The 24,098-nt window shown below is 37.1% G+C and overlaps 1 protein-coding gene across 4 annotated transcripts in view; it reads right to left on the bottom strand.

Annotated features, from left to right (window-relative positions):
- C6H4orf50 (chromosome 6 C4orf50 homolog) overlaps positions 1-24,098 on the bottom strand; it is a 163,282-nt gene that overhangs the window by 79,535 nt on the left and 59,649 nt on the right. For 3 of the 4 annotated variants that reach the window (XM_016423325.2, XM_007496755.3, XM_007496754.3), the window contains exons 11-13: positions 23,277-23,395; positions 13,973-14,191; positions 11,998-12,385 (exon numbers count right to left, since the gene is read on the bottom strand). In XM_016423325.2, the coding sequence (XP_016278811.2) occupies positions 11,998-12,385; positions 13,973-14,191; positions 23,277-23,395 (726 nt within the window). The remainder of the gene's footprint in view (positions 1-11,997; positions 12,386-13,972; positions 14,192-23,276; positions 23,396-24,098) is intronic. The other variant, XM_056802406.1, reaches the window with a different exon arrangement.

The following is a 24,098-nucleotide window of genomic DNA, read 5'->3' as shown; positions in this document are numbered from 1 at the left end:
TATTATTAAATCAATTTCACAGATGAGAAAACTGAGGTACAGATAGTTATTGTCATTGAGTTATAGAGGGTCACAAAGCTCCCAAATGTCAAAATCAGTCTGCATTGTTATGTTATGGTCTTGCCTTTTTTTAAATGAGTAATGAATTCTGACTTTTTTGCATTTAGCACTTACCAGAGACTTTCTGTACATCATCACACATAATCAATTTTAAAAAAAAGAAACAACAAAATTTAAAGTCAGCAGGGCAGGCATTCATTGGAATTCTTATTTGACAAATGAGGGAACTTAGGCCCAGAGATACAGCAAATCGACCACGGTCTCAAAATTCTTGAGTCAATCAAGACTGACCCAAGAGCCCAACTCTTCTGTCCCCAGCTATAGCGCTCTTTTCACCACACTAGACTGCCTCAGTAAGGAAATTGTTAATCTGAAGTCTTCCCAGCCTACAGCCATATCTCCCCCTGTGGACTCAGAGCCATCTGTGGTACATTCATTTAAGGATGAATTAATTCATTCAACAAACATTGGAGTACCTACTATTCAACTGAACTGAATTCAGCTCAACATTCAAGGTTTGGGGGCTATTCAAACAACACTGTACAGTGCGAGGCTCTAGGGACATTAAGATGAAAAGAAGACAGTTCCTGCTCTCAGTCAGTCAGCCAGATGACAAGTATTTAGTAAAACCTTCTATGTGCTAAGCTGGAGGTACAAAAACAAAATCACATTTCCTGCCCTCCAGAGCTTATATTCTAATGGGATGGATGACATTTAAACACATAGTCATTTACAAGATACATATAGATTTTGCCCAAGACAGGGGGGTTTACTATATATGAGAAGGGATAAAACATATACACAGATAAATAGGATAAGGATATATAGACTAAGGATAGATTCAGGAAAACATCCTAGGAAAGTCTGATGATCATTCTCAGCTAGGGGAAAGGAAGGAAGGGGAGCCTTTTTACAGGAAATGGCACCTAAAGTCAACCTTGATAAAAGGCTTCTAATAAATAGTTATGTTGAAGCAGTCCATTACATGTATTCACTTACCAATCCCTTCCAACTCTAAGTTCTGAGATGTGGCAATGAAATCTTATTAAGTGGGAAACCATGAGCAAATGAAGGAAAGCCACATGGGTTCTAGCTTTGGAAAATGACTGACACAAAGCACCATCTTTTTTTGCTTTCACTTCCCTCACTAGATATCATTCTTCTTTGAGGAGAGGATTGCTAAGGCTGTCAGGTCATTTTGTGACATCTTAATCAATCTTCCAAGAGATGCTCATTTGGGATTCTGTGCAGTAGACACTGAGTCCCAGAGGGCCTCCTGGCTTGGGGAACTCTGATTGTAACCACAGACGAATGCTAACTCTGTAGGAATTAATTTTCTTTCCATGCATGCTGCCATCCCCAAGGCTAAGGCATCTTGGCCATAGCATTAGGCACTCTAGTACAGTCCTGGCCAACTAAAAAAAAATAGGAGCCACTGATCCAGACATGAAGATCCCTGCCATTCACATATTGATTTAAGTTGGAATGGAATGTTTTCTATGTTTCAATGCATTTTGATTTATTTCATTAATTATTTTCCAGTTACATTTAAAAAAAAACATATTTACCTTCATCTTAGGATCACTACTATGAATTGGTTCCAAGGTAAAAGAGAACCAAGGGGGCTTAAGTGACTTGTCCAGGGTCACAGAGCTAGGAAGTGTCTGAAGCCAGATTTAAACCCAGGAGCTTCCATCTCTCAACCTGGCTTTCACTTCATTGACCCATCTAGCTGCTCCCCCCACCCTCCAGTTACATTTTGGGCCACAATTTGGAGTCACAAGCCATATATTTGATGTCTCATCTAGTGTTTAAGATAAAATCACAAATTTTATTGTGTAATGCTGTTTGCATTATTCCCCTTAGTTGGAGATTCCTTCCAAGCCTAATATTCATATTCAAAGGTCCTAAGAAGTCATCATATAGTAAATGCATAAGAAAGAATTGATGAATTTACTGTCATGCACTACCACTGTATTGGTTGCTTCTCCTTAATCATTTTTTTTTGTTAAAATGGAGGGTTCAGTTCTAGGATAAGGAAGACATATTCAGAAATTAATGTGATGCTATTTTTTAAAAGCATTAAAACTACTTTTTTTTGTTTCATGAAGAAAGACATAATTTAGGAATTTAAATCAAATTTAGGAATAACTAATCTGCCAAGGCAGCTAGGTAATGCAGAAAAGAACACCAGTTCTAGAGTCAGGAAGACCTGAGTTTAAATCTGGCCCCAAACATTTAATAGTTGTATGACCCTACACAAGTCATTTAACCATTTTGGCCTTACTTTCTTCATCTAAAAATGATCCAGAGAAGGAAATGGCAAACCACTCCCAAATATCTTTGCCAAGAAACCCCAAATAGGATCACAAAGAGTCAGATGTAACTGAAAATGACTAAACAACAATCTGCCATCCATTTGAAACAAATGGCTTCTCCACTGATCTTTGCCAGGCTGAACATTCTTTGGGCAACATGGAGAGAGATCTCTTGACTTGAATTCTGCCTCCTGAACTTGTTACCCATGTGACCTCAAGCAAGTTATTTTCCCCATTTTGGATTTCATCTGTAAAATGAGGGGTGATGGACAAAATGATCTCTTGAGGTTTTGCTTTTTCTAGCTTTAAAGCTTAAAATGATCCAGTGATCCTTCATCCAAGGATCTGAGATATGTGAGATAAGAAGGAAGTATGTGAGATAAGGAGCTATATGAGATAAGAAAAGAGATATGTGAGATAAGGAAGTGTGTGAGATAAGAAAGAGATATGTGAGATAAGGAGGAAATATAACATAAGAAACAGATATGTGAGATAAGAAGGAAATATTTGAGATAAAGAGATATGGGAGATAAGAAGGAGATATTTGAGATAAGAAGGAATGTGTGAGATAAGAGATATGGGAGATAAGAAGGAAGTATGTGAGATAAGGAGATATGTGAGATAAGAAGGAAGAGATATGAGATAAGAAGGAAGAGATATGAGATTAGAAGGAAGAGGTGTGAGATAAGAAGGAAGAGGTATGAGATAAGAAGGAAGAGGTATGAGATAAGAAGGAAGAGGTGTGAGATAAGAAAGAAGGAAGTATGTGAGATAAGAAGGAAGAGGTATGAGATAAGAAGGAAGAGGTGTGAGATAAGAAGGAAGGAAGTATGTGAGATAAGAAGGAAGAGGTATGAGATAAGAAGGAAGAGGTGTGAGATAAGAAAGAAGGAAGTATGTGAGATAAGAGATATGTGAGATAAGGAAATATGTGAGATAAGAAGGAAATATATGAGATAAGAAAGAGGGATTATTTCTCTAAGCCTCAGTTTCCTCATCTCTAAAATGGAGACTCAAATCTAGATCAGCCTACCTCATAGGTCTCTTACAAGGAAGATATTTTATAATCTATAAAGCACTGTACCAATATGCTCATAGGAGCAGATCAACTTGTGGTGGTTAAATGAGAATTATATATATATTTGTAAAGCAGCATGGTGCCTGGCACATAGCAGGTCTTAATAAATGCTTCTTTCCTTCCCTTTCCCTTTCTTTGCCATGGCTCTTTGCTCTATGTTCCATGTAGGAAATCCCTGGCTTTTGGTCAAAAGTATAAAATTCTGTTAGTCTTCTGTGCTTGGGATACAGACTACATCATCATGCCAAAATATAAGTCCCTAAATTATACTAAAGATCCTCTTCATATTTCATTAATCATACAACTTGGAACCTTAATGGAAATGCCTCCATTCTAAAAATTAGTCCAAATTCAAAATGTCAGTCTAAAACAGAGAAAGACTAAAATCAAACTAGGAATTATCCAGAAATGGAAGCAATCTGTTTTAACAAAACATTTCAGAATTTTGACACTGCCATTTAAGAAGATGAATATTTTAAAAAAATCAGTGCTGATTCAACTATCTTTTTCTTTTCTAAATCATCTAAACACCTATTCACCTACTGTGTACAAGGAGTTCTGCCTACCTGATAGAGAAACGAAGATCAAACTATGTTGCCGGAATGGTGCTCATCCTCCTCAAATTTGGACAGTCCTCCTCATATTCTGAGCTCAGAGAGGGAAGATTTCACTTTATCCTGGCCTGAACCAGGCCACCAGAAGCTGGCAGCCTCAGTATTATCACCCTGCCCCCTTTCTATCTCTCCATTAGAATGTAATCTCCTTGAACTCACTAGCTTGAATTTGGAAAGTGCCTTCTCTTTTGATGATTTAGCCAGAAAAGTTAGCATTGGAGAACACATATGATGAAACCTTAGACAGAATTGAAGGGCATAGATAACAAATGCTGACTTGCTTATGGATTGTGTCTCAGAGATATATTTAGAACAGATCAAAAGGAACTGCTATTTATAGCAGTTAATAAAAGGGCAAAGCTCATTATACTAAGTGGTAAAGGCTGAGAATATAAATTGGTTTAGGAAGGGTTTTAAAGTCACAGATTAATAATGAGTTATTAAAAGCAGCAAGGAATGCCTTTTGACAAATATATTACTTATATAATATTTCTCATATTTCTAAAGACATATATGTGCATATATCTGATCCATTTCTATGTGTGTATATAGAAGTATAATCCTTCAATGTGCAAGAAACCATTTTAGGTTCTGGGAGGTAACAAAGACAAATGTGCCCTCAAAGAGCTTATAACTGAGCTGTAGTAGGGATGTAGAGACAGAACACAGATTAGAATACAGTACGTGACTTAACACAGTTACACAGTATTCTCAGATGGGATGAAGGGGAAATCACTTCTCCCTTGGAAATGCTTTTCCCTTCTTTGAATTTTCCTAGAGAATTTTCTTTTCCCAATAACCCTCTACCTTCTCTTATCCTTGTCTTATGCTCTGCCGTTCTAATAGATTTTAAGTTCCTTGGTGACAGGGACTGTGCCAATTTCATCATCATCTCTCCAGGGCAAAGCTTGACCCATAGTAGGCATTTAATAAATATTTGTTGAATGGGATTATTCAGTGCCTATGATGCATTGCTTACCTAAGCACTGAGAATAAAAATACAAAAGCAGGCAGTCCCTGCCATCAAGGAACTTATATTACAAAAGGAGGAATCTATAATTAGGAGAATAGTGGCTAAGGAATTCTACTTTAGTTTGGGAAGTAAAAAAAAATGGTGAGGAGGACAATCGATTGGCATTCCTTTTCTAGAAACGATGGTAACAGCTACTTAATTCCTATTCCCAATGAGAGAGAGTTTGAACACAGTGACAGGTCTGATGGCCAGAAAATGATCTGGCTATATGGAATATGACACAGGGCCTGGTCTTAGGCTGGCTAGATATAGTAGGATATTTAAATTTGTAGTTTGCTCCTGTGCATGCAGTTCACTTCCCATCAGGACAGCTCAGTCCCATGAGAGAAGTTCCAAAGCTAAATTAATTAACTGCCCCCAGAACATTGGATGCTGCTATATTATATAATAGATAGAGTGTCTGTATTTGGAGGAAGACCTGGGTTCAAATCCAGTCTCTGGTATTTATTAACTTCACAAATCTAAGCAAGTCCCTTTACTTTTCTATGTTTCCATTTCTTCTTCTAAAAATGAGGAGTATACCAGAACCTCCCTTATAGGGTTATTTTAAGGATCAAATGAGATAACATATGCAAAATGCTTTGCAAACCTGAACATGCTATATAAATGCTAGATTAGTATTAAGGTATCTGGAATTTGTGTAATCAGGAAAAGAAGAGGGAAAGAAAATGATGGGGTCATGGCTGAAGGGGCTATGAATGAAACATGGCCAGGTATGGAGAGGATGATATATAAAGGTAATGAAATTGAAGGAGGTGACTGTCTCCCTGTCAGGGCAGAGCACAGGGTTTTTCAACTTGATGTATTACAAGAATTTTAGGATCACAGTTGTTTTGTTTGAACCAAGGATACTAGCTATATCCTAAATTCAACATTCTATTTCCTACTCCTGTGAATTTGTTTCAATCCTCTCCCATTTTTCCATTATCTATTTCACCTTTCTAAATTATTATTCTCCTTCAAAACTTAATACAGGTGTCCCCCCAATGAATTATGCTCCTATTCTCCTAATTATCTCTCTCTCTCTCTCTCTCTCTCTCTCTCTCTCTCTCTCTTATCCCTCTTTCTCTCTTTCTGCCTATCTCTCTCTCTTTCAATCTCTGTCTCTCTCTCTTTCTATCTCTCTCACTCTGTCTCTCTCTCTCATTTTCTCTTTTTCACATTTATTTTTCTGAATACATCTTTTTTATGCATAGCACAGAACTTCCCACATAATAGATATTTGTTGAATTGAATTAGCTATTTAACAGAGACTTCTTTTGCTTCTTTTTTGCTTACCCCCTCCCCCAAGGAGCCATATTTAAAGTGAGTTGGTTTTGGTTAATTCCCAGAAGGAAAGGAAGAAATTTTTAAGAAGGTGGAGTGAGAAGAAAATAGCACAGTTGAAGAGAAGAGAAAATTAACAAATTTCTTTTGTAGGTCATTTAAAACACTTTCTGCTGTTCTATTTCTAAACCCAGCAGCTGTTTGTACTCTCAGTGCCCTTCATGCCAACTTTAGAGAAATGGTTTTCTATCCACTACATTGTTCTTGTTTATAAGTATTCTATGCTTACACAAAATCTAGTCTTCCAGGAATAAGTAGGGGGTGGGATTCTTTAGCCTCCAAGAATAGTATGCATCTATCATGTAAAATACAAGACATTTTAAGAGGGTGAGAAAGCTTCTTTCATTCATTTGATTGTAAATGACTTGCCCCAAATAACCAAGCTAAGACTGGGAAAAATTAGTATTCCAAGCTAAGATTTAGTTTTTGCTTCATACTATTCCCATGCAGAAATCTGACTTCTATGGTAAAGTTAGGATTAGATGGAGGGATGGAATTATAATCTAGAACCTTAGTATTTCAGTTAGAAAAGACTTCAGATGTAATTTAGTCCAGTCTTCTTTTAATATGTCACATAGGTAGTCATCCAGCTTCTGCTGGAACCAGACTTCAGGGAGGAAATTCTCACTTACTGTCTTCCAAAGCAATCCATTTCATCTTCAGCCATCTTTTTCTTGGGCATTAATTTTTTGATTAAAAATCATATGGGTTTTTTTGTGGATGTATGTATATATATATATATACATATATATATACACAGTATACTCTTATATACACATCACCATCATAATAGTAGAAATGACAACTGCAGCTAGAATTTATATTACATTTTAAGACTGGAAAAAAGGGAAGTGCTCTTTTTGTCCCCTTTTTATAGGTAAGGTTAAATAAAAAATTGAGAGGTTCAATGACTTTCCCAGGGTCACACAGTCTGAGGCAGGGTTTGAACTCTGTTCTACCTGACACCTCTTCTAATGTTCTATTCAACAAGGTACCTAACTGTCTTTATATATGTATATAAAATGCATATACAAGCATATGTATTTGGAGTTTTATACTAACTGACTTTCCCATCTTATCATATTGCTTCAATTGCAGGTCCACATTTCTGTGAACTTTTTTAGTGACCTGACACCACTTAAATTCTCTTACCTAACTGAATTCCAGGTCAGAACCCAAAGAATCACAGGCACATGTAGAAAAGCAAATAGAGGCATCCAGTAGTTACATCCTCTTTTTCTACCACAAATTAAAGGCCACTCTTGTCTAGAATAAAATGTTTGAGAGGTATAAAATTGATGTTTATAAAATCAGAAAGCATAAAGCAACAACCATTAAAGCTAGAAAAAGGTAAATAGGTAAATTTAATTAAGAAGGAGAAAACAACACTTAGAAAACAGGAAATGAACATATCCATCTGATAGATCTAATGGTGGCAAAAGAAAGAAGAATGGATTTGGAAGTACAGGACCTGAATTCATATTCTGTCTCTGATATTACCTAGATGAATCTTAACAAATCTCTGCCCTTCTTAGGTCTCAGGTTTTTCATCTATAAAAATGAGGTGTTTGGACTAGGGGAATTCTCATATCCCTTTCATCTCTAATTACTAGGGTACATTCTGAAATAATACAAAGTTGTACTAAACTCATCGTTACTAGATCCATAAAAAAAGGAACATTTTTCAGTGGCTGGGGGGAAGGAAGAGAGGTATGGCCTTTTCTTTGTAGACAATATCAGGGAAGATACTCATAATGTAATAGTAAGCAAGAGTTTACTACTGATTTATTCTTACTCCAATCTTTATTAAGCACTTGCTTCAGATTCAGCATCCCCAGGATACCTCTATCTTCATCCCTTCTTCCACAACATACCTGCAGGTTAACAAGGTTGATCTATTCTCCTATTAACCACAATATTTAGGGTAGAAGTCAACCAAAACACACAGTTGTGTACAGGAACATCTGAATAAGTCTCTAAACTATGGAATAACCAAAGGTCAGCTTAATGAACACAGAGATACCAGCTTCTAAATCCCAAGGCACCGTCTGAAAGTTCATAGTGTAAGAAAAGAGAGGAAAGGATGTGCAAATGGGGACATAGTTAAAGATTCTCTGTAAAAAAATCAACAAGCATTTATTAAGCAAATTCTATGTGTCAGGCATTGTTTTTGGGCCAGGGATACAAGGACATAAGAGAATTTAGATGCCACTATTTCAGAAAACTTGTGGTTTCATCCATGAAGCTCTTCTCTTCTGTCCTGAAATGTATGCCTTATTGACAGATGGCTTCATGCCTCACTGTGGCCAAATAATTCCTCTGCTTGGTGCCCATGAGGATCATAAGATCAGTGCTCTAGAGATGGAAGGAGTCTCAGAAGCCATCTACTCCAACCCATTCAGTTTTATAGATGAGGAAACTAAGGCCCATGAAGATTAAATGATCTGCCCATAATAACACAGATAGTAAGCATTAATTCTTCTGACTCCAGTACCCAATACTCTTTCAGCTGAGCAACCTGCTTGTGAGAAGCCATGATAGATATAGTCAAGGTGGGTCCTTAAGTAACAGATACATAGACAGTCACCAGACCCAAGTTCAAAACTTTTCCATTTGAGTAACACATCCCAGAGCTGAGAACCGAGGGTCATCCCACATCATGATGAACAATTAGATGAGGACATTAGAAAAGGTACATTTGTCTGGCATTTTGAAATACAATTAGAGTATCAAATTATTTCCCTGTCTTTTGGACTTATAACTTTGGAGCTATAAAGTGAATGAGTTTTTCAAGATTCTCTATTACCTTTATCCAACACTTATTATTAAACTACTGCATACCCATCATCCCCAAGATCTCTTATCTTTGGAACTTTTTATTGATTGATTGATGTATTCATTTATTTATTTATGTATTTAGGGTTCAATTTATCTAGTTCTGATAGATTTTTAAAAACCACCAGTATGGTTTTACTACCTATTTCCTCCTTAAGCTTATCTTTGGAGCTTTTTATTTTATTTTATTGAATTAAAAATTTTTATTTAATTAATTAATTTAGAATATTTTTCGATGGTTATGTGATTCATGTTCTTTCCCTCCCCTCCTCCCCCTGCCTCCCATAACCGATTCATAATTCCACTGGGTTTTACATGTGTCATTGATCAAGACCTATTTCCATATTATTGATAATTGCAGTAGGGTGATCATTTAGAGTCTACATCCCTAATCATATCCCCATAAACCCATGTGATCAAGCAGGTATTTTTCTTCTGTGTTTCTACTCCTACAGTTTTTCTCTGGATGTGGATAGTGTCCTTTCTCATAAGTCCCTCTGAATAGTTCAGGATCACTGCATTGCTGCTAGTAGAGAAGTCCATTACGTTTGATTGTACCACAGTGTATCAGTCTCTGTGTACAATGTTTTCCTGGTTCTGCTCCTCTTGCTCTGCATCACTTCCTGGAGGTTGTTCCAGACTCCATGGAATTCCTCCACTTTATTATTCCTTTTAGCACAATAGTATTCCATCACCAACATATACCACAATTTGTTCAGTCATTCCCCAATTGAAGGGCATCCCCTCATTTTCCATTTTTTTGCCACTTTCAAAAGAGCAGCTATGAATATTCTTGTACAAGTCTTTTTCCTTATGATCTCTTTGGGGTATAAACCCAGCAGTGGTATGACTGGATCAAAGGGCAGACAAAAGCTTGAATGTGCTATTCAGGGACAGTGAGATCAAATCCTGAAGCTGGCCTTAACTCTATAACTTTGGGCATGGAACCTTCTGATTTGTAAAGTGTAAAAAGCAAAACAAAACAAAAGAAAAGAAATAATCCTCATCTATAAAATGGGCCCTGTGACCTGCAATGCCTCGTGTCAAGGTTGTTATAGGGAAGATCTTTTGGACATTTTAAGGGCTACAGGAATATAAGAGATTAAATCCAGTAGAATATAAACTTCTTGAGGACAGTGACTATTTATTTTTCATTTTTAAACTATCCCAGCATCTAGAAAAGTACCTTATACACAGTAGAAGCTTAACATTTATCAAATCAAATTGTTATTGCTATAGAACAGCTGCCTCTGAAAGTAGGTGACAATGTTCTTTCCTGCTCCTACTCCTGATCTCCTAAGAGGTGTGTTCCATCTCAGCCACGCTATATGGGCTACTAGACACCTGCCATTTTTAAATCAAAAGGTTTTTTTTTCTTTTTTCACAGGATTAATGTACTCGTTTCAAATTTCTGGCTAAATAATAGAAGCATATAAGGCTCTCCACCCCATCCCCCAAAGGAGCACTTTATATAGCAGCAGCTGTGGAGAGATCTCAAAGAAATGTTATCTCTATGTTCAACATCATATTGTGAAGCAGAGAAGCTTGTGAAGGATTGACTTCTTGATGTCAATTAGAGTAAAAGCAGTTGGTTGTAGTAATTAAACCTATGTAGATTTATCAAGAAAATAAAAGCACTTATTATACATCCATGGATCCTAACACTAGATAGTGTCAGTCAGCCCTTTAACCATGTCTGAAAAAAGATGCTTTTTCAAAGGTTTTAAAAGCTTGAAATATACCTTAGATTCTTGTCCTTACATGCTGTGAATCATGGGGAAAATAAGGATTTTAAAAGGATACAAAACTCCCCTGAAAACCCACTGAATTACCAATTGCAAAGACTAAAAGCATCATGATCACCCCCTGGTTTCTTTTTAGAGGAAACTGATGGAGAATACTGAAGCATCTGGAGTAAAAAGAGTAAGTCCAATTCCTGTTTGAGACCTTAGTCAAGTCATTGAACCATCCTGGTTTATGACAAATGGACATAAACACCAATATGTTTGAAACAAGATAGAATATCCAAGAACAAGGGAGAGCTATGCAAAAATAAAAATAAAGGGAAAAAATGGGAGAAATTTGAGAAGAGGAAGTTCATTTATACTAAGTATGAATATGTTTGGGGGAGAAATTTTCATGCTAGAGGTGCCCTTACTAAATGTCAGATGAATGAAAGCTAATAGTTAAGATATGGTACAGTGGAAAGAGCTCTAGTTTACAGCCCAAGGTTCCACAGCATAATTGGGAGATAGAAGCACTCTATCACAGGATGTGAGTTTGAATCATGGTAACTCTAACAATTACTCTATCAGTAGGACTTCCCAATCTAGAAGCCTTTGTTTCTCTTCCATAAAAAAAAGGGTTTGAATTAGACAATCACAAAAATAGCTTCTTACTTTCAATGCTATGATTTTATGACTAGTCTCTGGCTATGTGGCCTTAGGCAAGTCAATTCATCTCTCTGAGTCTCAGGCTCCATATCTGTAAAATGGTGATTATATTTCCTATTTTTCCTTTTTCTCAGGAGAAATGCTTTGTGACTCACAAAGGACTATATAGACTTCTCTTGTCAGTTTTCACTATCGTCCTCACAAAGAAATTTACAGTGGCCAACATCCATTATCCCATTCAATCTAACCAGACATTTCAGTGCCATTTGGCTAGAAGAAAACCAAAAATCTTTCCTTTCTTCCTCAGCAAATCATGAGCAAAATCAGGAAAGCACTTTACCTTGCTTTATAGTCAGGGATCTTGCTCTTTCCAGCACGTCTGAGTCTTTCCCCAAAGGAATTAAACCTTTATTACTTGCTGACAATCCATTTGACAAATGGCTTTTTGCTGTAGTCTTGGAGTTTGAGCCATCTGGCTGGTCTCCAGAGGTCCATGTGTTATTCATAATGGTATTTCTGGGGCTGCTTCCCCAGTGCTCAGTCCCTGAATGCTGATTTTTTGTCTCACTACTTGGTTGGTAACCCCTTTTGCACCCTTGCTCTTGCCCTTGGTGTTCCTCGAAAGAGCTACCAGCTAAAGGCTCTGAGAAACAGGTCCTTGTGTGCTCCACCAGACTGGGCTGTGTCATAGAACCACTCGGGGCTGACTCAGAAGGGGAAGCCAGATTCTAGAAGAGAAAAGGGGAAAAGGAGAGGTGTTATCATCCAGAAACAACCATGAAGAAATCATAACAAATAGCAATTCTATGTTCTTTATACTGCAGCTCAGAATTATAATTATAGATCTTCACAAGAATATGCATGAAGTGTGATACTCTTTTAGTAAGGTGGAACCTGATCTTATAAATGTGCTTAATTGTTAGACCGATTGGTTGAGCTTCTCTCAAAGCCTTGCTTTAATTTTTAGTATATTCTCAGGGAAGCTCTTTATCAACCCACAGAATGCTTGTAAAGTTAAGTATTGGGTGTGAAAATTAAAATCACTCATGAGATCAGAAATGTTTGAGTGCTCCTTGAAATGCTCTCTATGGAGATTTAAAATGAGAATCCTTTCAATGAATTTTGCTAGCTCAGCAGTTTGTTCCTAAGCCATCATCAAGTCTCTTAAACATATCTCCGCTGCCTATTTTGAGATTGCCCAGATCTCTCCTTCTGTTGATATTGTCTCCATTCTTCCCAATAAAAAATTAAGAATGAGTCCTGAGCATGTCACTAACTTCTGTCCTTAGGTATAACAACTATGATGATTCTATTCAATTAAATTTAACAAAAAGTTTTAATATAATATAATAGCACATTACTCTATGCCAGGCACTGTGCTGGGGGGAGGAGAGTGTCAGCAAAACAAAGACTAAATGAACTAGCCCCTGCTCTCAAGAAGCCTACATTCTCTTGATGATAATTATTATAGTGATAACAATAAATTATTATTTATGATCATATTAACAATTGCTTATATTCAAGTAATTACATATTTATTTTGACTGAGAACTTTCACCTATGGTACTTCAGTTGATTCAACAATCTTAAGAGGGGCAGAATTAGCTGCCTTTTATAAATGAGGAAACTGAAGCTAAGAGAGGAGAAAGAAAATACTAGAGGTAGTAAATGGTAAATGTGGAGTTGAAACCCAGGCTTTCTGCCTTTAAGTCCAATGATCTTTCCACTATATTCAACTCTCCAGGCCCTTAATTCTCTTGAGTATTAAATAGTAAAGGGATGTGCAAACTGAACTTGACGCTCTCCAAGGTCCTTTCCAGCACTAACATTTTATGGTTCTTGGAACATTGGAAGGCAGTGGCTGACTATGGCAGCAGGGAAGTCTTAGGCACAGCTGTTTGTTATTGATTAGATCTGCTTACCACAAAATTCTAAATATTAGAAAATTAACAATGAATGCCTTTGAGAGTAGAATTAGCTGGAATCCTTATAAGGGAAAGAAGAACAGGCCCAGCCTAACACCTTTGGCAGGTTTTGTTCCATTAAATGTCACTGTAGGTGCCAGGAAATTTCCCAAAGTCCAGTTTCCTGAAAGAGTGGGCCAAGGCTGCAGCAAGTTCCAGTCTTCTCTAATTGCTAGTGCAAAAAACCAAAGATAAAAGCACTTGTCATCAAATAGGGTCTTTAATCTTTTTTCTTTCTTTTTTTCCTAATGTTATCTCTAAAAGTTCTAAGAATAAGGCTTCAAGTATTTATGTGGTGTAGAAGAATGATTGATTCCATTAAATTCTTAACACCAAAGGTGATTTATTGACCTGATAATTATTGTAGCGGCTGTGGCTTAGTTCCCAATGCAAGGCTAGGATCCTCTCTGGGCTCATTACTTTCGAAGGCAGAGGGAGGTCATTGGTTGGAGGGGTGGAGAGGCTGCAGATCTCTTGTGTTTCCTGCTGAATGCTTTCAGAAATCAGCCCCACACCCACATCCATTCCAGTCTGGCAGGTTCTGGGATTATTCATTACTCCAGAAGGCAACTGTGAAACAAGAGCATGGACAAAAGAGATGAAATTCTCTATTTTGCTCAATCACTAAAAGCCATTTAAACCAACATGCTTTTTAAGGAGAAGTTGCACTAAAGCAAGATGAAACACGACTTGGTAGAAAATGTGATGGACTTGGAATAATTTGAGAATTCTGGTGGGAGGAGGTAAACAGCAATGCAAGGAAGGCACAGCTTATGCACGAGTGACCAAACCTATTGGTTCCCTTTGCCAAATCTGTAAGAGTACTTAAGGAAAATAAGGAGGTTCCTTTGCTGCCAGTAAACTAGACAGGTGGGGTCTTGGGTATCTTTGAGTTAGACCAGGGTTGTGGGGGCCAAACTCCATAGAGAAGATAAGGGTTTGACAGCAGAGAAAGCTATCACTCGAAGTTGAATGGTGGCCTTAGATTTCTGGAGTCCTTATTGGTCCAGTCTAGAGAAATATCTTAAGTCAGAGGTATATCCTCTGAGAAGGAACTTAGGCTGTGGGTGCTGGCAGAACTGCCCCTCCCTTGATATGAGATTTAAGCACCGTGTCTTCCTCGGATCAGATTCAGAGGGGTAAGGCCATAGTGATCTTCTAAATACTCCTGTAGCACCAAGAGTTCACATGTGAGATGATAAGATGATTTCTGGAATCCATACTATAGCTAGGATAGCTAGGAATGTTGGGAGAATATCTTTGCAGACTGCTGTGTGCTGCTTAAAAAGGGTTAAAGGATTAAAAAGGGAAGAGGCATTTTTAGCAACCTCCAGCAGTTGTGGGCAGACTTTTAGGGACAAAACTAAAGAAAAAGCAAGAGCAGAGCAGATCATGGAAAAGAAAAGAGGATTTTTTTTTGGATTGGAGAAGTCTCACACTCAGAAGAGGGAGGAAGCATAACATCTGATAAAGAAAAAAGACACAGCCATGGAAGAGGAGCCTGGGCCCCCATGGAGGCTCTGTGCCAAAGAAGAAGGATGAGAAGAAAAGGAGCTCAAATAGAGAGCACAAGGAAGAGGAAAAAATCAAGGCAAGGAATAAAAGAAGGGAGAAGACTGTGAGAGCAGGCATATGAGGTCATGAAAGACAAGCCCAAGTAATGCACTGAATGGGGGGAAACTATCAGCAGGAATAAGTGTTTAGACAACAAGATGCCTAGTAGATGGAGAAAGTACCAATTTTCTCTCCAGGTCCTTACCAGGCAATGCCCTCCATCTCCTTTTCCTGAGAAAACAAGTGCAAGGGAAGCAAAGGTTGAAGATCCCAAGGGAAGTTAGACAGCAACCAGGGGCAGCTGCAGCATTTACACTGCTGTCTGCAATCAATAATTATCCCCCTGGACTACAAGAGCTTCAATCAATTTCTTCACAACTGGTAGAACTAACCCCTGGATATGTTTGTGTCAGAGTATGGATGTAGGAGGATCTCAGCATGAGAGGAAATAAAAATGTCAGAATGGAGAATATTGAGGGGGGAATGAGGAGATAAAGAGGGAGAGGGTATCAACCCCTGCAGTCTAATCAGAGCTGATTCCAAAAGGGGGAGGGGACTAGGAGAGGATTCATTTTAGGTGTAGGCAAACACAAGTGACCCCTACTTTTGTATGTAACCAGCCGGTTTTGGGTCCCAGTGATGGCAAAACCCTGGCAGAAAAGGCCTGAGTTAGAACTCTGTAAATATTTGGGTGGCACAGTTCTGAACTTGCCAATCATTTCTGAACCAGAAAGAAATAACATGGGGGTAGGGAAGCCAGGGGGCACAAAGGATACCCAGAACTAAATAATTAAGCTTAAGCATAAATGGGGTCTCTCTTTCCCTTACACAGGTTGAAGGGTAGGGCATCCAACTGTGAGGAATATTGCATATAACGGTAGATTTTTTTCAATGTGTTGATAGCTTTTTGCCGTTTTATTTTCCTTTAAAAGTTATATTATAAAGGATGTCTTTCCTAGAAGGGGGAGACATCAAGAGAAAAATCAAAGTCAGTGATTTCAAATAGCAATGGGGGTGACTAAACCATATAAAAGGATTCTTGCAGATGGCATATTGACTTGGTTTTAAAATGAAATTTCATCTGTATTTTATTGCCTTTTATTTATTTTGTTACTATTTCCAATTTATGTTTATTTCAGGCCATGCAGTGTGCATTTGACACCTCTGATCTAGGTGATACGAAAATGAAACATATCAGTAAAAATAAATTTTCCAAAGAATTTGGAGGTCTCTGTCTTTTGGATTCAAAATTTTAATTCTGATGCTTACTAGCCATATGAACTTGCAAAAATCAAAGAGGACCAAAATATTCAGACTTCAACTTTATCATCTTTAAGACAGAGAGGACATGACCTGCCTACCTCATAGGGATATTGTTGAGAAACTGTTTTGTATGCCTTAAAAACTATAGGAATGTTAGTTATTTTTATAAAAAATATCTCATGTCTTCAACTAGAACAGACATCCTTTATATTTTTGTATTAGGGACCCTTTTAGAAGCATAATAAAGTCTATAGATGTCTTCTCAGAATATTTCAAGTGTATAGATATAAAGGAAGTTAATTATATTGAAGATGTCAAACTCTTTTTTAAAAACAAATATATGGACTTCAGAAGAGTCCTTGTAATGGAGTCAGAAGACAGAAGGAATCTCTGTGTGACTCTGTTAAGATACATTGGTTCTCCAAGACTCTGATTTCGTATAAGTAAAATGGAAGTAGTGACATGACCTGGTTGTTTTCTAAGGTTGTTATCAAGAAAGCACTTTGGAAACCTTCAAAATCCTACCTAAAAGTAAGGTATTCTGGAAGAAAAGGATATTTCCTCAATTGGACTGATTTTCTATTTATTTGTATTCCCTTTGATTAATTTTCACTAACTTGACTGCCTAGGATTATGGAAGTAGGATATTGTTTTCTTCTTCCCTGAGGGGTAAAGATCTAAAGAAGTTAAGCAAATCATATCCAAGAAAAGGTACTTTCTTACTAATAAATGGCTAGCCATGATCAGGATGTCCCAATGAAAAGTAAGCTTCAAAATTATTTTTTTTCTGTTTTACTCTTAAAATCATGTGATTACAACACATAAACTATGTTCATCTTTCAAAATCTAACACCTCATTTTCTATGGCGATTATAAATGCCCCAGAAGGGTAATTACATCATAAGCTCATTTTTATTCCTGAGTGCTGCAACCCAAACCAAGGAAAGAAATACCTTTGGCTGTTCAGTAGTCCCTGGACCATCGTTTGAGAGTCACTATTCTAACTTATCAAGATCTTTTGTGATCCTACCTCTAAAATTCAAGCATTAGCGTTCTCTCTCTCTCTGTCTCTCTCTCTCTCTCTCTCTCTCTCTCTCTCTCTCTCTCTCTCTCTCTGTCTCTGTCTCTCTCTCTCTCTCTCTCTCTCTCTCTGTCTCTCTCTCTGTCTCTCTCTCTGTTTCTCTCTCTCTCTCTCTCTCTCTCTCTCTCTCTCTCTGTCTCTGTCTCTCTGTCTCTCTGTCTCTCTCTGTCTCTCTCTCTCAGCTTTGTATCATCAGAAAATAATATATGCAAATCATACATTTTTATCTAAGTTTTCAATAAAAAATGATTAAGCAACACAGAATCAGCATAGCCTCCTGGACACTCCCCTACAGACATCCTTCCAAGTTGGAAGTAATATTTCAACCCTTCTGAATCCCCCTAATCTTACTACCTGTCATATTCTTGATGAGAACAACAGGAGAGATTCTGTCAAATACTTGGCAAAAATTTGAGTAAATTATAGTTACAGTACGCATTCTGCTGATCTAAAAGGTAAGGAATACTCTCTTAAAGGAAAAGTAATATTAGATTGGCAGGACTTCTTTTTGTAGATCTTATGCTGATTTTGTGATCATTAGTGCCCTTTCCAGATGTTCACTATCCTATTGTTCAATGATTTTTTTAATTGTATCTAACTCTTTGTGACTCCATTTGAGGTGTTCTTGGCAAAATAGTAGCCATTTCCTTCTCTAGTTCATTTCACATATGAGGAAAACGAGGCAAACAGGATTAAGTGACTTATTCAAGGTCATACATCTAGTAACTGTCTGAGGTCAGATCTGAACTCATGAAGTTGAGTCTTCCTGATTCCAGGTCCAGAATTCTTTTATTTTTATTTTTAATTTTTTAAAACTTCCTATGTTTACATGATTCCATTTTCTTTCCCTCCTCTCTTCCCTCCCCCCTCCCAGAGCCAACATGCAGTTCCATTGGGTTATACAAATATTATCACTTGATACCTATTTCCATATTATTCATTTTTGCTATACAGAAATCTTTTAAAACCAAAATCCCAAATCATATAACCATATAAATGAGTGATATCATCTGTTTTTCTTCTGTTTCTACTCCCACAGTTCTTTCTCTTGATGTGGATAGCATTCTTTCTCATAAGTCCCTCAGCATTGTCGTGGATCATTGCATTGCTGCTAGTAGTAAGCTTCATAACATTGGATCATTCCACAAGATTTCACTTTCTGTGTACAATGTTCTCTTGGTCCAGGTCCAGAATTCTATCCACTTCACCACTAAGTTGTTCCTAACTGCCTCTTTAATAATACACTCTAACTTCCCCTCAAGAAACTAAGTGAAACTCATTGGACTATAGCTTGAAAAGTCTATTCTCTTACATTTTTTTTTCTGAAAAATCAGGACATTTGCCATTTTATTCTAGTTCTGCAGCACTTCTCAGATATACTAAGGGAATTTTCAAATCCAATCATAGTGACTAAGAAATTAGATTCTCAAGTTCTTTTAGTACTGTAGTAAAGGATTTTAGCAGGGGCAAGCTGATTGCAAGAGATCCTGCAAAACAACATTCCACACAGAACTCTGAGGAGCTGGGGAACTGAACACACAGGCAGTTTCTGGGAGCAGTTGGTGGACTCCTCTGGGAAAGAGAGGTTGCTGATTTTTCTCTAGCAGTCTGGAAAGCCAAGAGGGTTTCTGTTTGGTATTTCTGGGGTGGACCCAGGGAGCCAGTGGTTCCCTCTTCTTTGGCTTTCTTGACATGATGCATGTCCTTGCTGCTGTTGGTGCTGGTGCTGGTGCTGGTGCTGGTGCTGCTGCTGTTGTCAAGTGGATTTCAGCAGAGATGTAACTGGGACTAATGCTTGACTCAAAGAGGACTCCTGGTTGTGAGATTCTTTGGCCCTTGTCCTTGTTCCTACCAAACCAAACCCCCCTAACCTTAATTACTACTTTAAGAATTTAGTTTATTATAATTATAGTAGTTATAAGGGTTTTAATCTTTGTTTCGGGTTAAAAGTTAGTTATTCCCTAAATCCCTTTCCTTTCTCCCTTTAGCTAAATAAACCTGTTGGTATATATATATATATATATATATATATATATATATATATATATATATATATAATAATGTTAGTTTTGAACCCTTTTTTTTGATCCACCTATTACAGTACCCCAGGATTTCACTCATATGTTGCAGGAAACTTCTGCTCAACAAAGGAAGCTAAATAGTATTTTACTTTCTTCTTACTTATCTTGGGTGTTAGTCTCCTCTGAGCTATTTTTGTTTTATCATTTCTAACCTAGAGGTCATTCTCATTGGCAAAAAAAAAAGAAGCACAATAACATATTCACTTGACAAAGGAGGCTACTGAGGCTTAGAAATTAAGGATTCACTCACTGTCAGGCACAGGTACTGAATATGGGATGTGAATCCAGGTCTTCTGATTATATATTTAATTTTCTTGCTACAAGTATGGATATCTTGGTCAATAAATATGAGATGAGATCCCTGCTTTGACTTGTGGTTTTGCCTTTGACTGTTCCATAATTGTTTTATTACAACTTGACTGATCCTGATGAAATCTGATCCAGAAAAGGATATCAATATTTATCTTCAATGTCTCTTTACATGAAAAGGCAGTCATTGCAACTTCCATATAGAAGTAGTGAGCAAGAATTCAGGAGCTTTGAAGGCTGCCTATTCAGATGACACAAGCCCTGCCTCAAAGGAGATTGGTTTAGTAGGGGGACTAAAGCTACCTACTCAGGAAATAAGCATGAACATCATTGTGTGGCAAATATATTGAAAGAAGTTCAAAGTAGTCATTGAATTCCAGAGAAAGATAACCTCAGAAATTTGAGCAGGCTTCCTGGTGGAGGTGGCATGTCAGTTGTGTTGTAAAAGGTAGCTAAGAATTCAACTAAGAAAGAGGGGAAAGGGTTTCATTGTAGGCCTAGGGAATGATGGCATTGAGGCTAAAGAGTATACTGTGTGTTTGGGGAAGAGAGAGTTTTCCAGTTTGGCTAAAGTACAGTGGAAGTGGGAAGGAGTAAAAATGGAAAGGCAGTGTAGTGCCAGATTTTGGAGAGCCTTGAATGTCAGGCAAAAGAGATTGTCCTTTATTTTTAAGATAACAAGGAGTCACAGAGTCACTTATTACCATCAGTTCAATAAACTGTTAGGCAAGAAAATAAATTCCTGTCTTACTCCTTTTCTCATGATGTAATGGCAAATATCCTGTTCCTCCCTATGAATGACATTTAGTTAAAAAAAAAAACAAATTTGTGATAAGGGGAAGATTTTACATTTTTTTCTTTTCTTTTTTTAAAAGTCTATTGTAATTTACCCTTTGAAATTGCAACAGTGTATGTACCTCTAGTTAAAAATCTTTAGAGATATAAGTTGGTTATGTGTACCAATTCATTGGGGAAACTAGGCATGTAAATCTGGGAGATTTCTACATGCTTGTTTTCCAATGGAATCACAACGGGCGATTGTGTAATTAGGATTTTCTCCCCAGAACTCTAAATCCCAGCTTCCTATGTTCCCTCTCATGTTACATGCTAAAGTAGGGAGGATACAAGTTTTGTGTAGCTCCACCCCTCTCTTTCTTCTCCCCTGATCACAGTTGTGGAGGTGGAGTGAGTCCCAGGCAGGAGGAATTTTCTCATGTGTCTCTACTCTGGCTTTTACTTTTGTTCTTGTATTTTTTCTACTTCAAGTGATTATTAATAAATCTTATAAAATATAATATTTGGAATTATTGGATGTTAATTTAAATCTTACAAGTTCCAAGCCTAGATATTCAAGAATGACCACCATTCTCTTCTTCCAAAATGGGAGCTATGATTGGATTTTGAAATCTTCCCTACTCTGTATGTCACTGTCTAAACAGCTAAAGTCAGGGAAAGCATCATCTTACTGCAGAGAGAGAATAGTTAATAACTGACTATTAAATACTGAAATCAGCCTGCTGATCATTTCATTTAGTGAAAAAGTCACAAGTATATTGACAGAAAGGATGGAGATGGGGCAAAGCTGGATTAGTAAGTGGGAGAAGAAAAGACAGAAAAATAGAAGAGCCTGTAGGACTATTAAGTAGAAGAGAAATGATAGAAGATGCATTATGACAGATTAAGTTAAGATAATCCTCTTCCTTTCTTTTTCAATGTATATAAAATTTGACATAGGTTGTTTTAAAATATTTTTCAGGCAGCATGGTATAGCCAGTAAGAGATGGCTTCCAAGTCAGGAAGATCGGTATTCCAATCTTGCTTCCGACACATATTGGCTGTGTAACCCTGAGCAAGTCTCTTAATCTCTTAGTGAATGAAGCAATTCTAAAATGCAAAGAAAGTACTAGTCTGCAGATACAGTGGAAATTTCCTCACCTGAGAGTTCTCCTAATTTTTAAAAATATACTTTATTTTTCCAATTACATGTAATAATTTTCCACTAAGTTTTCCAAAGTTATAAAATCCAAATTGTCTCCCTCTTTCCCTTCCCTCCCTTTTGCCAAAGATGGCAAACAATTTGATCTGGATTATACATGTATTATCATGCAAAACGTATTTCTATATTGTTCATTGTTATAAAAGAATATTTATATATAACCCGAATCCCAAAATAAAACCTAAATAAACTAATGTGAAAATAGCATGCTTTGAATTTGCATTCTAACTCCAATGGTTCTTTCTCTTTGTCTTAAGTCCTTCAGAATTGTCCTGCATCATTGTGTTGCTTAGAATAGCTGTCTTTCACAGCTGATCATCCCACAATATTGATGTTACTTTGTACAATGTACTTTGTCCTGGTTCTGATTATTTCATGCTGCATCAGTTCACATAGGTATTTCCATCTCTTTCTAAAATTATTCTGTTGATCATTTCTTATAGGACAATAGTATTCTATTGCCATCATGTGTCACAATTTGTGCAGCTATTCCCCAACTGATAGATATCCCCTTAATTTCCAATTCTTTGCCTCTACAAAAGGGTTGCTATAAATACTTTTTACAAGTGGGTCATTGCCCCCCCCTTTGTTAAATTTCTTTGGGATATAGACCCAATAGTGGTATTGTAAGATCAAAAGGTATGCACAGTTTTATAGCCCTTTGTGCATAGTTCCAAATAGCCCTCCAAAATGGTTAGATTTGTTCACAGAGTTGCTACTTTGATGAAATTGCAGATTCAGTTCCTTTATCTATTTCAAAATGGAAACCTTTGTTTGCTCCACTAATGTTCTATTACTGTGTCTTCACTGTGGTATGGCTCTAGGCTCTCAAAAAACTATTTCAATGGAGCACTAGTTCTGACCAAACATATCAAGGTAGGAAGGTTTAATCAGAACAACTGTATTTTTGTCATCAAAGGACCCACCTTACTAAATTTGTAGAGGCAAATCATTAGGTTAACTGAAGGGTGACTGATATTTTGGCTATGGCAACTCTTGAAGGTCATATATAGTAAGTAGTAGGGAGACTGATAATCTGTGTCCTTGGAACAAGTACCTTCCCTCCATCCCCTTGAATCATGGACTATTGAAGTATAGAGTATTTTAAAGCATTAATCTAATATTTGAGTTTTGAGGAAATGAGGCTCAATATTTAATCTTATTTAAGAAAAAGATGTAATTATTTATTTCTAAAATGTCTATTTTTCCATGAATTTTTTAAAGATTTGGATTTTGTTGCTAAAGCTAAGTAAAAGGCTTGATTCAAACGCCATCTGATTTTAGGTTTGCCTGCAGGCGATGGAAAGAAGCACAATGGATAGCATTTGAAGTCTTTTAAAATCTAAAAATAGTCATTGGGAATTTACTCACATTTGGAGACCCAGTGTGAGTTTTCCAAAGTAATGGGTCAGAGTCAGCAGCAGGAGAGGTGTCAGAACTGAAATATCCAAGTGGATTGGCCATATCTGGGCTCAGGAGACAGGTTTGATCTATGAAAGAATACCATCATTCAAATCTCAAAAACCACATTTAGAGCCAAAAAAATTGTCTTGACATTTTCTCTTTTATTTTCTATCATCTTCTTTTGATGCTCCTCCATCCTGCCACACTTTGACAGAATGCAGAATGTTGGAGTTAGGAGGTTCAGAAAATGGAATTTCAGAATTAAAGGGACTATTGGAACAGAGAATATTTAAGTAAGAAGTGAAAATTAGAACACAAAAAAGTCAGAGTTGGGAAGGCCCTTAGAATATAAAATGCCAGAATGGAGAGGGGCTTTGGAATATAGAATTATAGCACTAAAAGGAACCTTAGAACATAAAATGCCCGCATAGTGTGGAATGTTAGTGGTGAAGAGACCTTGGTATATAGAACTTCAGAGACAGAGGGATATCAGCTTCTCTAATAACTTCCTTTTGCAATGAAAAAACAAAGTGAGCAAAGGTGAAATGCCTTGTTCTTGGTTACAGAATTAAAAACTTGGTTCTCTTGACTATGTAACTAATGCTCACTCTGCCACATTATGTTAGAATTATTTGCCTCCATCTTTATAACTAATTGTCACCTGCAGCAGCCAGAATGCAATAGACATTTGCCTGATGATAACAATCTCCAAGAGAAATGGGAAGACACTAGTTTTCCTACAGTTCTCAGTTTTTTTTAACAGAACTCTGAGTAAAAAAAAAAGACCTA

The sequence above is a fragment of the Monodelphis domestica genome, chromosome 6 (assembly GCF_027887165.1).
Source record: "Monodelphis domestica isolate mMonDom1 chromosome 6, mMonDom1.pri, whole genome shotgun sequence".
Lineage (NCBI taxonomy): Eukaryota > Metazoa > Chordata > Mammalia > Didelphimorphia > Didelphidae > Monodelphis > Monodelphis domestica.
Note: the sequence above shows the minus strand (reverse complement) of the source record. Positions and strands in the feature narration are given on the sequence as shown.